The 15,381-nt window shown below is 40.9% G+C and overlaps 5 protein-coding genes across 6 annotated transcripts; 1 reads left to right on the top strand and 4 right to left on the bottom strand.

Annotated features, from left to right (window-relative positions):
• Positions 1-191: 191 nt before the first annotated feature.
• Positions 192-4,114, bottom strand: LOC126790511 (uncharacterized). The gene is made up of 10 exons (XM_050516770.1): positions 3,799-4,114; positions 3,617-3,686; positions 3,390-3,514; positions 2,973-3,081; positions 2,828-2,891; positions 2,674-2,729; positions 2,403-2,510; positions 1,702-1,851; positions 811-981; positions 192-664 (listed from the first exon to the last, which is right to left on the bottom strand). The coding sequence occupies exons 1-10, from the start codon at positions 4,023-4,025 to the stop codon at positions 428-430; spliced, it is 1,317 nt and encodes a 438-aa protein (XP_050372727.1). The 5' UTR covers positions 4,026-4,114; the 3' UTR covers positions 192-427.
• Positions 4,115-4,195: 81 nt separating this feature from the next.
• Positions 4,196-5,858, top strand: LOC126790510 (probable glycosyltransferase At5g03795). Its single transcript, XM_050516769.1, has 2 exons — positions 4,196-5,027; positions 5,114-5,858. The coding sequence occupies exons 1-2, from the start codon at positions 4,258-4,260 to the stop codon at positions 5,598-5,600; spliced, it is 1,257 nt and encodes a 418-aa protein (XP_050372726.1). The 5' UTR covers positions 4,196-4,257; the 3' UTR covers positions 5,601-5,858.
• Positions 5,859-6,031: 173 nt separating this feature from the next.
• On the bottom strand, positions 6,032-8,548 carry LOC126790512 (uncharacterized). Of its 2 annotated transcripts, XM_050516771.1 has the most exons (5): positions 8,367-8,545; positions 8,083-8,194; positions 6,766-6,837; positions 6,452-6,669; positions 6,032-6,351 (listed from the first exon to the last, which is right to left on the bottom strand). In XM_050516771.1, the coding sequence occupies exons 1-5, from the start codon at positions 8,474-8,476 to the stop codon at positions 6,249-6,251; spliced, it is 615 nt and encodes a 204-aa protein (XP_050372728.1). In that variant the 5' UTR covers positions 8,477-8,545; the 3' UTR covers positions 6,032-6,248. The 2 variants fall into 2 exon arrangements, with proteins under 2 accessions (XP_050372728.1, XP_050372729.1); XM_050516772.1 differs by lacking the exon at positions 6,766-6,837 and having other exon boundaries at positions 8,367-8,548.
• A 780-nt stretch (positions 8,549-9,328) lies between these two features.
• On the bottom strand, positions 9,329-12,553 carry LOC126792328 (cation/H(+) antiporter 19). Its single transcript, XM_050518780.1, has 3 exons — positions 12,359-12,553; positions 11,162-12,163; positions 9,329-10,567 (listed from the first exon to the last, which is right to left on the bottom strand). The coding sequence occupies exons 1-3, from the start codon at positions 12,551-12,553 to the stop codon at positions 9,329-9,331; spliced, it is 2,436 nt and encodes an 811-aa protein (XP_050374737.1).
• Positions 12,554-13,290: 737 nt separating this feature from the next.
• On the bottom strand, positions 13,291-14,952 carry LOC126791641 (50S ribosomal protein L18, chloroplastic-like). Its single transcript, XM_050518116.1, has 3 exons — positions 14,755-14,952; positions 14,019-14,180; positions 13,291-13,583 (listed from the first exon to the last, which is right to left on the bottom strand). Exons 1-3 carry the CDS (start codon positions 14,920-14,922, stop codon positions 13,434-13,436), a joined length of 480 nt encoding a protein of 159 aa, XP_050374073.1. The 5' UTR covers positions 14,923-14,952; the 3' UTR covers positions 13,291-13,433.
• Between the last annotated feature and the right edge of the window lie 429 nt (positions 14,953-15,381).

Genomic DNA, 15,381 nt, shown 5'->3' with positions numbered 1-15,381 from the left:
ACCTAGAGAAGACTTTCCTTCTTTTGGTTAACCTTTATCACATAGATGCAAGTTTTTCCTTCCCATTTTCCTTCTTTGATTAAACTATTTTCTTTCATTGGTGGGCCAATTATTCACTTTCTATTAACATTCGTGTTACTTAACATAGATTTTCTTTGATAAGTCCTACGTATGTACTAGGAAATTGTAAAATAAATAAAAAATTTACACACTTTCAATTAGCCTAGAGAGGTTCCGGATCCTGGATCCACCTCTGGTATAAACATGCTTGATTTTTACATCCCTGACATGACAGTGAGTTTAAGTACAACTAAAACCGAAGTAAAAGCAATTCTTTTTATCCTTAAAATACCATATTCCTGTAAACCTTGTTCAAGGGAGATAAAAAATTTACTTCCTATCATATGTGGTATTCTTTTAGGCTTTATCATTGCTTCAAGAGCCTTGGACCTGTATTGGAAGCCATCCAAGATGCGACAACATCCACAAGAAGGTCCAGGTCTTTCGACACTTCTGCACGAAGGATCTTTGTTGAGTCTACGCCTAATGAGTTGCCTACTTCTTTAGCAACAGACTCCCATGGTGTTCCCACGCTGAGATTGGCCAACATCTCACTCCCGCGATTTACTGCATCTGCCATTGCTGGAGGCACATCTGGTATAGCCTGCAAGATATAAATATCATCTAAACTGCTGACTCTTATGGATCCAACTGCAACATGCAATTACAGATTACAGACATGCCTTTGAACTGAAGACACTAAAAAGTCATTGATATCTATTTCAACAAAATAGTTGGTACAAGGATCACCTGTTGCAAAGGAAGCGCGTGATCTCCAGGCAACAGGCGAGTTGACATGTCTAGCATCGAACAGATGGCTGAATCTGAACTCAGCACCTGTGCTAATATTGAAGTCTCATCAATTGTATCATCCTTGAACCTCACTAGAAGATTCCTGGAAATACTGTAGTATGATTTTATCTGGAGAAAGCATTGATAAATGGATATCATAAGTGGGAAACCAAAAGAAATTGAAGCTGATTAAGTCACTGTTTCCACACAAAAAGAGAACAGCTTTGTAACATAAAGTACAACAATGAACAAATGGCCACTCATGTCGTTTAAATGTCAAGACCAGCTTGCCACTAGACTAAGACGGAAATTTCAGCAAAAAGTTGCTCCCTTCCACGTAAATGAAAAGATAACATAGATAGTGACGTTTCTAAAACTGCCTGAAGTTAAACACAAGTGAAAAAAAAATATCTATCCCAGAAGGTTGCTGCACCATCATCCTATGCACTTTGCAGTCAATCAACTCCTCACATTATGAAAATGTAATATCAAGTATTTAGCTCATAACAAAGGTCACCGTGAAGTAGATTTACTAGAATCTCCTAATGGTCATATCCATGTGAGAAATAAATCACTGTTATGTTGCGTGTGAATGGCCTCTCTTTATTAGCTCAAACATTTCTATTGGAGTAAAATTGCCTCCCTAACAGACTTGGTAACAGGTTACTTTTGGGCTTCTAAAGAGCTATATTCAGATTCTTACAGAAGCAGTGTGGATCATAAAAGGGCAAGTAATATTAGGCTCGTTAGATACATTCTTAAATCCAAGCCAAACCGCCGGCGACCAATTGGTTAATCACTATGCTATCGACGAATGCTTATTCTGTTAATAGATAAAGGTTTGCTTACAAGTCGCCGAGTCTCTTCAGGTTTTGGAACAAAATCTTCTCTTCCATTGACTAATTCCATATACAAAGGTGGAAGCTGCTCCACTAAAGGTAGAACTTGCTTCAAGATGGGAGGGCTAAGGTTTTCAAAATTTCTGAGAGTCATTTCAGCCTGCAAGCATTTAATAAGAATCGATGAGAGTTCTGTTTTCATGCCACTCAACAATTATGCGATTGTAAGGAAAAGGTAATTGAGAACACATAGCACCTCTATGGATGGTAATGATTTACTAACATATTAAAATTTAAGCGGCCAGAACAGATTTATCCGACTTGCAGATTCACAGTATATGCTTCTGCAGTGTAATTGGTGAATTGGATTACAAGCATACTAATATATCTCTTGCTATTTATGCTGACTCATTATTTTTGATAAACTCGTTCTGAAATGGATTACTAACAACTATCCACAAATACACATAGGAAATGATTAGCTATGCCCACAAGAGAATTTCACCATGAAATGGAGACAGAGATAAGCAGATACGTAGGGTCTTGGAATACATGTTAGATACACAGATCCTTTATCTGGAACTTCATGTTATCTACAAACAATGCATACATACAAATGATACTATCACTTAATGAGGGGATAAGATGACATCAATCTTTACTTAGCATATTTCCAAACCTTGTATACCTATTAATAAATAGTCCTCTTACCCCTAGGCGAAATGTTGGTGAAGACGCAATCTGTGATAAAATGGGTCCAAGGCGTTGGGCGACTGGAACAAGAACAGGTGAGAACAGAGGAACAGCAGAGCTTGCCTCCTGTAGATTGCCAGATGAACCAGTGTGTATTAAAAAGGTGTAATGGAAAAAGTTATACAAAATATCCCTTGTTAAGATCCATTTATCTTTGCGTCCTTTTTGTCAGTTAGATTCTTGTTGAGGAGTTCTGAGATGTGCACTAATGATTTCAGAAGGCAAATACCTTGTTGTTGAATGCCATCAACACATTCCCATTTCTTTGAACAGCATATCTTGAACCTGGCAAACCATTTGTGCAACATAAGGAACATCTAAATTACCAATCACGTGCAACCTTAAAAGTAGTTTGTCAGGAGAAAATAAAAAATAGGCTATACCAATCAAGAGGTGGATGACAGATCCCAAAGAATGCCCAAGGCCAAAGATAGGAAGATCTTCAATCTGTACAATCAAGCATCTTAGACATTGCATAAAGCTGAAACAGGGCTGAAGAGCTTATGAACATTTTCTATAACAACTCACTGTATCTTTAAGAAACTGATAACTTCGATCAAATTTGAATTGAACTTGATCAGCAATGAAGAAGTGATCAAAGCCACTAGGATATGGTGTTGCAATCACCAAAATTCCCCTAGAGCAAAGATTAAAATGAGTGTTTCATATATCAGTACTCCTCTAAGAAGCATAAAATTTTCAGATCAACAATAGCAGACTGACCAGCATCAATAAATATATGAGTATATTAGACAGTGGCACAGGCATATTGAACTTTATAGTCCCAAATTGACACCACCACTTTCTGAACTGAAAAGAAATCAGCTTAGGTAAAACCAACTGGGGATGTAAAGCACTCACAAACATAAGAGTATAAGATCACACAAGTCGTAAACCAATCAACTAATTTACTAAAACTCAGCATCTACAAGAGCTGAATCTCACTTCTCTGCTAGTCGCTCAAGAAAGAACCGGTAGGTGAGCTGAGGGGCAGCTCCAACAAATATACCACCAATAAAATGCACAACTGCCGTCGGCTTTAAGGTTTTCGGTTTCAGAACCCATGCTCCCTGACATAGACAATGACACCATCTTTACAAAAAAAACAGGAAAAAGGTCCCATGTGATGGAAACTGATGATCCATATACGCTGAATGAAAATGAAATGCTACCTCTACTTGACTCCAATTACTCAAATCATTCCAACCACCCTGTGATTGCCTCACAGTCTCAGTAAGCAACCTGAAGCAAGAAATAAGACAAGGATTGAATTCATAACCAGAACTCTATACACTAACAAAAGTAACAATCAAACTAAGACCTTGAAATAAAACAACCAAAACAAAATCGAAACCTCTCAATCTCAGAGTAGAGCTGAACCCCAGTCGGTTGCGGCTGTGATTGTTTCTTGCCAACTTCATCATCGAAGTTACAGAAGACTCTCCCCCGGAGATGACAACGAGTATTAGGCAGCCTCACAAACTGACCCTGCTGCTGAATCTCAACCCTCTTCTTCAAAGCCTGATGGGGATGAAGGCCAGGATGAGAATAAAGCTGTGCACTCCTAACCCAGCTTGCCATTCTTGACAAAGCTTCAATCTTTTGCTTCCAAATTCAAATGGGGGTTGTGTCATCATCTTCATTCTCTTGTTCCTTCTACATATACGACTCTCAGAACGTCGTCGTTTTCGTCGGTTACCAAAAAGTCGTAGCTTTTAGTAATAAAACCAAACCAAGACGGCAGCTTTGTAACTTTGGTCTCATATCGACATATCCTCACTCCTGTTTTTTCTCACTATCCCCACTTCTCTTTATGCATAGCTTGGATCTCAGACCAAGAAGAACCACCAAGATGAAGGCTTTGTTCTTGTACCTTAAAAAAAGACCCAAACTGAAGCAATGGGTCTTTGTTTCAATCGTGTTCTTGGCTGCCTCATCCTTCTTATGGGTCGCTACCTCTCTCCTCCAAAACAGCAATTACTCCTCAAACTTGGGTCTCTCACCTCAATCCTCACTCTCTGATTCAACCCCTTATCACAACTTCAAGCTCTTCTCCGCCGACTTCAAAGACATGATCCAAACCTTCAAGATCTATGTCTACCCAACTAACTCCTCTTCCTTTTCTCAGATTTTCGATCCCCACCCCGACCCTTTTGACCCCAAATTGGGTAACTACTTCAGTGAACACATGTTCAAGCTGTCTCTGCTCCAAAGCTCACTCATTACCCACAACCCTGATGAAGCCAGCCTCTATTTCCTGCCGTTTTCGGTCAACCTTCTCCGAAATGATCCAAGAGTCCATTCAGAGGATGCCATTGCCGATTTTGTGGCTCATTACACTGATGAAATTGGCCAGGAGTTTCCTTTCTGGAATGCCTCGATGGGTTTGGATCACTTCTATGCTTGCTGTCACTCTGTTTGCAGAGAAGCCATGTCGAAACATGATGTCCTGCGCAACAATGCCATTCAGCTCACTTGCTCGTCTAGCTACTTTCAGAGGTTCTTTATCGCTCATAAAGATGTCTCCATGCCTCAAGTCTGGCCTCGGCCGCCTCAGCTGACCCTGAACCCCCCGAAAGCCAGGTAGTTGTTCGATTTTCGCTATTGGGGTTTGAGAGTTTTAGTTCTGTCAATGACTTTATGATAATGTGACAATGTATGTTGTGCAGGGACAAGCTTGTGTTCTTTGCCGGGCGGGTTCAGAACTCGAATGTGAGGCAGCAGCTGGTGGATTTATGGGGCAATGATTCTCGTATGGATATCTACTCGGAGAATCCGGGGTTTCCTTATGAAGAAGGGTTTAAGAGGAGCAAGTATTGTCTACATGTTAAGGGCTATGAGGTGAACACTGCTAGGGTCAGTGATGCTATACATTATGGTTGTGTTCCTGTTATAATGTCGAATTACTATGAGCTTCCTTTTGCTAATGTGTTGAACTGGACCACGTTTTCGGTGATCATTAACCACAATGAGGCTGCTTCGTTGAAGAAAACGTTGCTGGCTATAACCAAGAAGAGTTACCTGAAGATGTACCGGAACTTGTTGGCAGTGAGAAGGCACTTTGTTTGGCACAAGACTCCCAAGGGATATGACTCCTTTCACATGACTGCTTATCAGTTGTGGCTCAAAAGAGGGTCGCAGCGTCCGTCTTTCTAGTTCCTGCTTTGTAATTCTGGGTTTTAGGTGTGTGCAAATTGCCTTTTTTGTAAGAAAAAGAAGTTTTTTATGGAGTTTACAATTCAGATTTCAGAAGCAGAAACTGGCCCCTGTATTGTATGCCATGTAAGGTTTGCAGCCTTGTTTTGTTATACCTGGTGTGTATGATAGCATTGAATTGAAAACATGTTTGACATCTTTGATTCCAAAGATTATAGTTTACATCGCGCAAGATCCTAAACTATGTCACTTTCTGCACTTGGTAATCCATTTCCAGATTCCACAAAGCAAATGGAAATCTTGTCCCTTTGTATCCTCCGAGAAAACAATTCCCAACCCTCCAGGCTTTGCCACTATTAAATAGAAGCTGGAGTTGAGGAACGAGAATCTTTTGGTACCACATGCAACCTAATAATTGTGAGGAGATGATAAATAGGCAATGAAATTCAAACTTCAGATATCTGCTCACAATGTAAATCCATCAGTAGTTGGCAACATCAACATGACATTCAACAGGATATCTCTGTTAATACTTAATATACAAGTAGAAACCTTCTTAGCATTATCAAGTATCTCTGATATATAAATCCAAATGCACATGTATGTATTTCCAAAAACACATACTTTTATTTTCTATTCAATTCACATCTAGTGATTGGCAGATTGTGGCTGGTATGTACGCCGCCTCAGCTGAGACTCTGGAGTAGGCTGCTGCAGGAAGATCCTCGTTGGATCATTAGGATCAACATACCTGCAATATTAGCAAACATATATTAGCCAACTATTCTCGTCTTTAGCCACTTAAATGCCAGCTCACATGGCAAAGACAGGTATTTCAATATGTCACTTACGCATGTCTCATCATCTCATCAACTGGAGTTTGCGCTGCTTGTAAAGGATCCACATGAGCCTGTGGGGCATTGGCCTGCTGGTATTGCTGATTATATCGCCTCACTGAGGAGATCAAGTTGAAAAATAAAGGAACAAAAGTTCCACAGCCACCATCTTTAAACAAGATCTTGAATGAGTGGACCGAATAAAGAGCTGCGGGCTGATTTTCTGGAACAACCTGAAATTTGTCATTGAACAAATAAAGGTAAGGTCCTCAAAATTGAAAAAGGGTTTAATACAAGTCAATGGATAACCGGTAGTCCGGCACACTTACAGGCTCCACCTGACCAGCTATATTGTTGCAGAAAAAGATCGGTTGATTAAATTTTTCTCCATGGACATAAAGCTGCACGTGAAAAAATAAGTGAGATGCAAGACATGGATACTTACGAGAGACCACAATAAATTAGAAACGTAAGTGCTTAGACTGCCTTAATTTGAGTATCTTTACAATCTGCGAACAAACAAACCATTCATAACACACCACATAACTACTTAGCCTAACATGCATCTCAAGACAATTACACAACACACGAACCTTTGTGCTGATATGTTCTAAAAGTAGAACACTGGCAAACCAAGATTTACAAAATTAATTAAAAGATTTGGAACCTCTCCAATAAGCTAATCACAGCCCTAGACATTCCCACGGATTCATTAATATTGCACATAAGTGAATAATTAGTGCTTGTTCAAACCTTGGATCCATGACTTGTCTACACCAAATGCAACAAAATCAAAATACAAACTCACCCCGTTTGTCTTTTTTTTTTCCAAATGATATACAAAACATACATGTGTGTGTGTGCACGCACATAGCCATTAAGCCACATACATATAAACAAGGAAGCAGAATGCAGTTAGTAACATGGGTACTGGTGTCAAGAATATATTTAGATGTAAATCCAGCTAGCCCAAGATCTTGATGAGTCTGGCGAACAAAAATTCATCTAGGAACATATTTAGACATGGTCTCACATGAAATGCCCGCAATGTAGAAGCAACTCTTATTTATATGCTTAAGTGATGTGACATCAAAATCAACAGTTAGTAATTCCTTCGGTAATTTACAGTTAAAAGTTATCCTGATAATAGGTTATGTACTTAATTGCTGGCGCTAGATTTATCTATAACAAATTTGTGCGGCAGAAGTTTGTGCCAAAGTAAATTGATTAACTGGAACATGATATCAAATTCACTGCTGCTTCAGAGGTAAGGCTGCCAAACAGAGGGCACTTGAAATGAAGTCAAAAGAGCATATCAGGAATTTTACTGAGAATGTTAATAGAAGAAAATAATGCGAAAGCCTCCTTCTCTACGCCTTCTTTGCCGTCAAACAAAAACTCGGAAGCTCCGGTCTAGCATATAGATACATATCCTATACAGACAGGTCGGTGGCTACGAGCATCCAAAATCAAAACCTAAAAAGCTCACTACATAAAAAGAAGTGCCAACTTCGTACAGTCACATCTCGAAAGACATTGCCTAATCAACATCACAGATAGTGTTACAAGTAGAATCATCAGCTGCAAAAACAACCTTAACAACTTGTAAAGCACAATGGGGCATAGGGAAGGCAGTAAAAGCATACCAGGGGCATATCGAAAGCAACGAAATCACCAACAGGCTGCTTGGAAACAAACACCATGCGGATGTTCGACAAGTAAATCGTCCCCTTTGCTTTGAGCTTACCTCCATCCGCTCTGCAATTCAAAGGCCAAGTCTCAAATTTTCAACACCAAATTCACAGAAACACTAGTAATTGAACAATTGACTCATTCCTATTCGTCTAAAACCATAAGAGATTAAACATAAACGAATGGTGATGATCAGAGAGGCAATTGAATCCAAAAAAGAATGTGAGAGAGGGATTACCCGGGAATCTTATCGACTTCGAACTCGACGCCGTCTCTGATCAAGACGAACATCTCGTTGACGAAAGGAACGGGCATGCCGTTAGGTAAGAGCTGAGGATTCACCGCCATTCTTCTCTCTCTCTCTCTCTTAGGGTTTCTCTGGTTTGCTTTGTAAAATCTCACCGCGTTTGGGATTTTAGTGATCCGCAGGCCCTTCCAGAATATTACTACACCTTCTAATTTTTTTTTTCTCCCCTACTTTTATTAATAAAATAACTTTTTTACATGGTTAAATTGTAAAAATAAAATAAAATAAAGTTACATCGACTTCTCAAGAGCTTATGTAACCAGTGGAAGATGCGTTTTGACAAGATTCCAGAGATTAATTTCTAGACCCCCAAAAAAGCCTTGTAACATTACTTTGATCTTATAAAGATGAAAAATTGTGATTATTTTGACTCTGATAATTGTATTTCAACTTTTTCAAGTGTCTAAGATGTAATATAATCCAAGTAAAACTAGGAAGGCTCGCTTGAGTAATCTAGTGTAGATCGTGTGGTACTATAGTTTACTTGTATAGATTGGCCGGGATGAACTAATGGAAAATTCTAGTATACATTAATATATGTTATACATTCTATATTTAACAGTCGATATTGTTTTGTGAGTGAGGTCAGAAAAATAATATCTTCATTATCAACAGTTAGATGTGAGATGTATAATAGATTAACCCTGAACTAATACCTAGTTTACGTGGGAGATTGGGTTGAATGAACTAATGCCTAGATAGTTCTTATTGGGACTTTGCGTACGTAATACTAATACAAATTTGATGAGAAATGAAGTATACTTAAACCTCTATTCCTACGGATTATCTCCTAGCTCTTATTTTGAAAATGCTAAAGCTCTTATTCCTGACCTATCTTCACCAAATTTCTAAAAGCGATTTGTTGTAAATGAACCGTGCATAATCTCTCCCACTCAAACCATAGACGACGACGATTCTGGCAACTCGTAGTTAGCTTCCTCCACGACAAGCGGCTGCGACGCTGTAGCATCATATTGTTGAATCACCACAACCGAAGCTGTGGAAGAGAAGTCTGACGAGGCTAAGAAGCTTCCGATTGGCCCAAGCTCCGCACAGTCACTCGACTCTACCAATGGTACCGTCGGCGGCATTCTCCCCACTATAAACAAGTTGTGCTTGCTCAGTGTCTTTAACGCCAAGGCGATCTCGCCTTTGCTGTCCACCACCTTCTCCTCGTACAACATCGATTCTTCGGTGTCCTTATTACTACTTATCAACTTCTTGTACTCCTCCAAGAACTTCTCGTCCTCTTCATTTTCCTGGCTATTGTCTTCTTCTTTCAGTATTTTCTTGTTCTCAGCTGTTATTCCAACTAATTGAGCTCCAAATCTTAATGTCTTCCCTTGTCGAGCAACAAATCTGAAAACAGTCAATGCAATTCCGGGATGTTCAGCCAGTCTCATACCGTAGGCCAGTGCCTCCCGGTCATCTCGTCCTCCGAAGAACGCCACCAGCGCGGTATACGAAACGTCGCTGGCCGAGACTTGCGTGGTGCCGCCGAGTCCTCTGTCGACTAGGATCCCGACCGAGCACGGTGCATGTCGGAGCACACGCTCGTTCACCACTTGAAATGAGTGTCCCAAAGACTCCATGCTTCCGTCCAGCCTCTGATGCTTGTGAAACGGCAACAAAATCATTGCCGCGGTTTTTTGGTGCGCGCAGGCGCATATATCCTCGTGCATGTTGTTTAAGGAAGAGATTGCGGTGGCGGGCCGGATCTTGACTGTGCTGAGCTTCTCGTAGGCCTCGAAAGCGATGACCATTTGGTCCCTATCATCACTCTTCTTGTTCCAAAAAGGGAGGCCATTGTAGCGGGCTTTGTGAACCATGGAGATCGCGGAAGACCGTTCCGAGAGCTCCATGAGGTGCATGGCATAGACGGTGAGTCGTCCGCGCTTGCGGGTGCCGCGCGACGACTCAATGAGGTTGATCATGGTGGGGATGTTACGGGTGGTGTGGAAGCACGCCAAAATTCGAAGCTCAGTGTCGGGGTTTTTGCGGAAGACAGTTCGTAATTTGTAAGGGGCTCCTTTTCGCGCCGGCTTGTACACTGCCATCACTAGTGGGGTAGTAATGAAGGTTGTGAACAACGCCATCATAACGAAGATGGCAAAGGTCTGGTCGTTCAGTACCTACCCATAGTCACAAGAAAGAAGATCAACAATGTCACAAAATTAAACCAAATAAATATCAGAAATTAGTGAAATAGGTACATCACATAGTTGAATGAGTTCTTATTGAGCTAATGAACATCAAAGTGATACTCAAATAGTCATATATGCCATACAATTCTACGTACAGTATTATCCATACTGACTGAAAAGGAAGAAGATTCATTCTGAAAAAATGAAAAAGAAGAAAGAAAAAAAGCTCAAGTTTGACAAGGTAATTAAAATGTACAGTGTTAATGTTGATCAACTTCATACAATGAAAGACATGGTGTGCATGACTAGCTCCGACGAATGTATCTGGTTCTAGTTAAGTGAAATTCATGACTTAAAAAATTGAATCCAGTGAATTTTCATAACTAATACGAGATAAAGGTGATGAACAAATATACAGGTACACTCAATGTGTGTTTGACAAACCTGTTGCTCATGATTTCAAAGTTATCAAAATGTGGCATCATGATTCGTGAAATTCATGGTTCATTCTTTAATCTCAAGAGTTTATTGCTTTGCAAGTTTCGATTTATAGAGGTGCAAATTTCAAAGAGCACAAATTACCTTTCGATCTTTGCCAATGTTGAGGACGATGAGCTCCACCAAACCCTTGGTATTCATAAGCAACCCAAGCGCCAAGGCTTCCCTTAAGGGCACCTTAAACAGCAATGACAAGGCCACTGTGCCCACAATCTTCCCAAAAGACGCCGTGAATATCACAAGCACCAGCAAACCCCACGACGTGCCTCCGCTAATGGTGGCCACGTTGGTCTTGAGTCCACTGGACACAAAATAAAGCGGCAAGAATAGCCCGGAAACCAGGTCCTCAAGCTTCTCTATCAACACTCCGGCGAACGGACCCTCCTTCGGCATTATGATCCCGACCACGAACGCGCCGAACAGCGCGTGTATCCCTATCGTGTCCGTCACGAACGCCGCGGCCAAGACAAGGGAGAGAGTGATGCAGATGTAGAGCTCCTTGACGGGCTCGCCGTCGGGCGACTTCCGCGCCATCATGGCGAGTACGGGACGGACGGCGACGACGGCGAACCCTACGAAGCCAGCGCCGCAGAGTAGGACCCACACAGAAACAAGAGGGGAGGTGTTGGTGCCGGTGAGGGCAATGGCGAGGGCGAGGAGGATCCATGCAGCGACGTCGTTGACGGCGGCGGCTGACATAGCGATGCGGCCAACGTCGGTGGTGAGGAGCTTGAGCTCAGCGAGGATGCGGGCGAGGACGGGGAAGGCGGTAATGGAGAGGGCGACGCCGTTGAAGACGAGGAAGGGGCCTTGTTTCACGCCTTTCGACACGGTTGCGCGTAGAATGGCAGAGGTGGCAATGCCTAGGACGAAGGGGAGAGTGATGCCGCAGAGGGCGATGCCGAGGGACTTCTTTCCGGTGCGGCGGATGGACTTCAAGTCGAGCTCGAGGCCGACAAGGAACAAGAAGAAGCAGAGGCCGATGTTGGCCACTGTTTCAAGCACCGTCATGCCTTTTGGCGGGAAAATGGCATGCAGAAAGGCCTCGTTCCTCCCCAATGCTGAAGGCCCGAGAAGAATTCCGCCCTGTGATCATTAAATTTGTTGACCAAATGATAGAAATTGATTCAACCAATTAGAACAAATTGCCGTAATGAACAAATTTGGTGAATGTAGCATTGCGTATTAGAGTTGACGATCATTGTAAACAACAAGTGAGAATGATATTCATGAGAACGTGAAATCTGAGCGTTTAGGAATGGAAAAGGAGAGGGCGCTTACGATAACTTCGGCTATGACTCGGGGTTGCCGGAGAGGTCTAAGAATAAATGCAAGACACCGGGTGAACACCACGACCAAGATGATCTGGAGGATGAGTAAGGGAAGAGCGTAATCGAGTGGATTCTCGCCCTGAAAAGATCCATTCGATGTGGCCTTCATGGGCGGAGTGGTCTTTGGAGGCGGTGGCGACGCCATCTTAGACCGACTTCGTTATCACAACAATAATGGAGCAGAAAATTTTCTCAGAAAATATATGTTCTTCCTGTTCTGTGTAACATGAGCAACTAACGTATAACTAATTGTAATTTTGGGGTCTCTTAATGTATGGACTGTGGAGGTACACAAGGCTAGCTGTGGAGCAAGGGTGGAGAGTTTATATAAAACTAACATACTTAATTTTAGAAAGTAAGACTACACGTGTCCAACGCTTTCTCTGCTTTGGTTATGGGTCTGGTTTGGTCTCTGATTCGGTCTGATTCCTTCTCCCTTCTTCCTCTCCTATGTATGGTCATTCTTACTTTGAAAGACTTAAGACTTGTGCGAGTCTCTTTATTTTCACCCACTAAATTTAACTCACCATGACAACTTTACAAGTTATAACAATATATTTACCTAAACACGCAGAAAGGGCTGTAAAAGGGGCAAGTAACAATTAGTTAACAAAACCCTATCTGACTACAAATGCAGCCACAACAAAGAACAAATCAATTCTATCTATTTGTATGTAAGACCGTTCTTGCTTATCAGCTCCAAAACCTCCGTAGCCCTAACAAACTAAAAAGGCCCTCAAGACTGTTCTGATCTCTTAGCAAATGATGCTGCTAATTTTAAATTGTAAAATCGGCAAAGTAAGATGAAACAACCAGTAGCATTCCCTATTCTAAGCATAATATCTTCAATGCTTTATTAGACTAAACTTAAAGCCTCCCTGCGTCAAATTTTCAACTTCAATTAACTAGGATGAGCAACAACTCTGTTTACAAATGATACATTCTTCCATCTCAAGATTTTACAAAAATGAAAGGAAACAAGATGGTACAACAATTTGAAAAGTAACAATTTCCCACCTAGGTTTTCAGAATTGAAGGCCATTCTCCCTAGCTGCATTTGCAAGAGCTTCCACACGTCCGTGATACGGGTAGCCACCTCGGTCAAAGGCTACCTTTGTGATCCCTTTCTCCAAACATGACTTTGCAATGACTTCTCCCACTTTCTTTGCTACTTCCTGGTGCCAGAAAGCTTGAAGTGATCAGAACTTATAGTTTGATTAAAGTTAAGACAAGAGCTTTATTCAAACCGAAGGTAATGTACAGCCAACCAAACAAAATCTAGGCTGAAAGAAAAAACAAATCTCCAAATGTTGTTTTTACCATCCTCATTTTGTCTATTTACATTTTACAGCAGGACTAAAGTAACTAAACATTCTAATAATGAAAGTATACGGTAAAAGATCTATGCAATAATTTTAATTGGGCAAAAGGTTTCATAGACAAGAAATGCTGCAAAAAGTATCTTGACCGCATTTAAATCCAAACAGAAAACATGTATTTTGAACATTGCCACCAAGATATGTACATCTGAATGAAGTCTCATACAATTGAACCACACCGTCTAGCATCAGTATTGACAGCGCATTCAGTTGTTATCCGTACAAACTTACAATGGTTGGACCAGAAGTGAAGTCAAAGTCCTCAGAGATGGGCTTCTGCATTGTTGAAGCTGAAGCAAGTGTATGCATCTTGGTATCATCAATCACTTGGACATAGAGATGCTTGTTGGAGCGGAAGACACATAGTCTTGGCCTTTCAGTAGTCCCTTCAACCTGAAAACCAAGAATTGAGACATCCATCATCAGAACGAGCAACTCTCAGTAACATCAAATACCTTAAACAGATTACTGGACATTGTAAGCCTCGAAAAGCAAACAAGCAGAAGAAAACAAATATCCTCAAGACGAACCACTTATTCACTAGCATAATTTAATACAAACAGAACCAATCAAAGCTTTTCACACTACATTTCAAGACCACCTAATGCCATGACCTCAAAGGAACAACACGTCAGCATCACTGAACAGTAAATACATGTTTACTCTCTATAAACTATAAATCCTTCTAACAGAAATCCAAGACAGACTAACCCAGTTCATGAACTTGAAACGTTGACATTACACATGTAATCGAACACCCATTTCTTTATTCTTGTAAGCTAAATGGAGGGCTTCACACATTACTAACAGATAAGGTAAAGTTCCAAACATTCGTAATCTAAAAGAGAATAACTCATCTGGGTTCAAACAATTAGCTAACTTAAGCAAACCAATATGCATTGTAAGTAAAACCAACCAAATTATAATTGGGATATGATAAGAAAGGAGGGTGATATAAAGTTGTTACCTTCTTTCTGATACGAGTATGGCGAGCGGTCCTGTCTTCTCTTTTGGTAGTGGCCTTGGCTTCAATAACTAGAGACTGGGATTGAGGCCTTGGGGAGGACACTCCTGCAAACTTGGGACGCATCCATAGCTGTTGTGAAGACCCAACAAACGAAAGAGACGCTGACATCTTCTCTCTATCCTTCTCTGTCTCTCACTCTTAAATTCCGTGTGTATTGCTGAACTAAAGCCCCCTTTGTTATTTGCCACCTTATCCACCCAGAAACGCTGTCGTTTTGCAAAAGTTTCGGTATTTTCAAAAAAGTATTACAATTCTCAGCCCCCCAAAAAAAGTATTACAATTGGGTATTTTGATGAACGTTCTATGGTGAGGGTTGTATTTACAGAAACTAGATTTAACGGTTGACTATGGTCATACCATCATAGCATCCACATACTCCCAGACGTGGTAGAAATTTTTGTGTCATTTGTGTAAAAAAAAAAAAAGAAGGGGATTCATCGATCGCATATATACTACAAGATATAATACGAATTGTAGTGAAATTTGTGACATCAGCTAAATTTCTCATTCGTGTTTATCATAATTCGATAAGCTTCAAGCTAAACACTGCAGATTTATGTGTTTTGG

This window comes from Argentina anserina, chromosome 4 (assembly GCF_933775445.1).
Source record: "Argentina anserina chromosome 4, drPotAnse1.1, whole genome shotgun sequence".
In the NCBI taxonomy this organism is placed as follows: Eukaryota; Viridiplantae; Streptophyta; class Magnoliopsida; order Rosales; family Rosaceae; genus Argentina; species Argentina anserina.
This window is presented reverse-complemented; position numbering and strand designations above follow the sequence as displayed.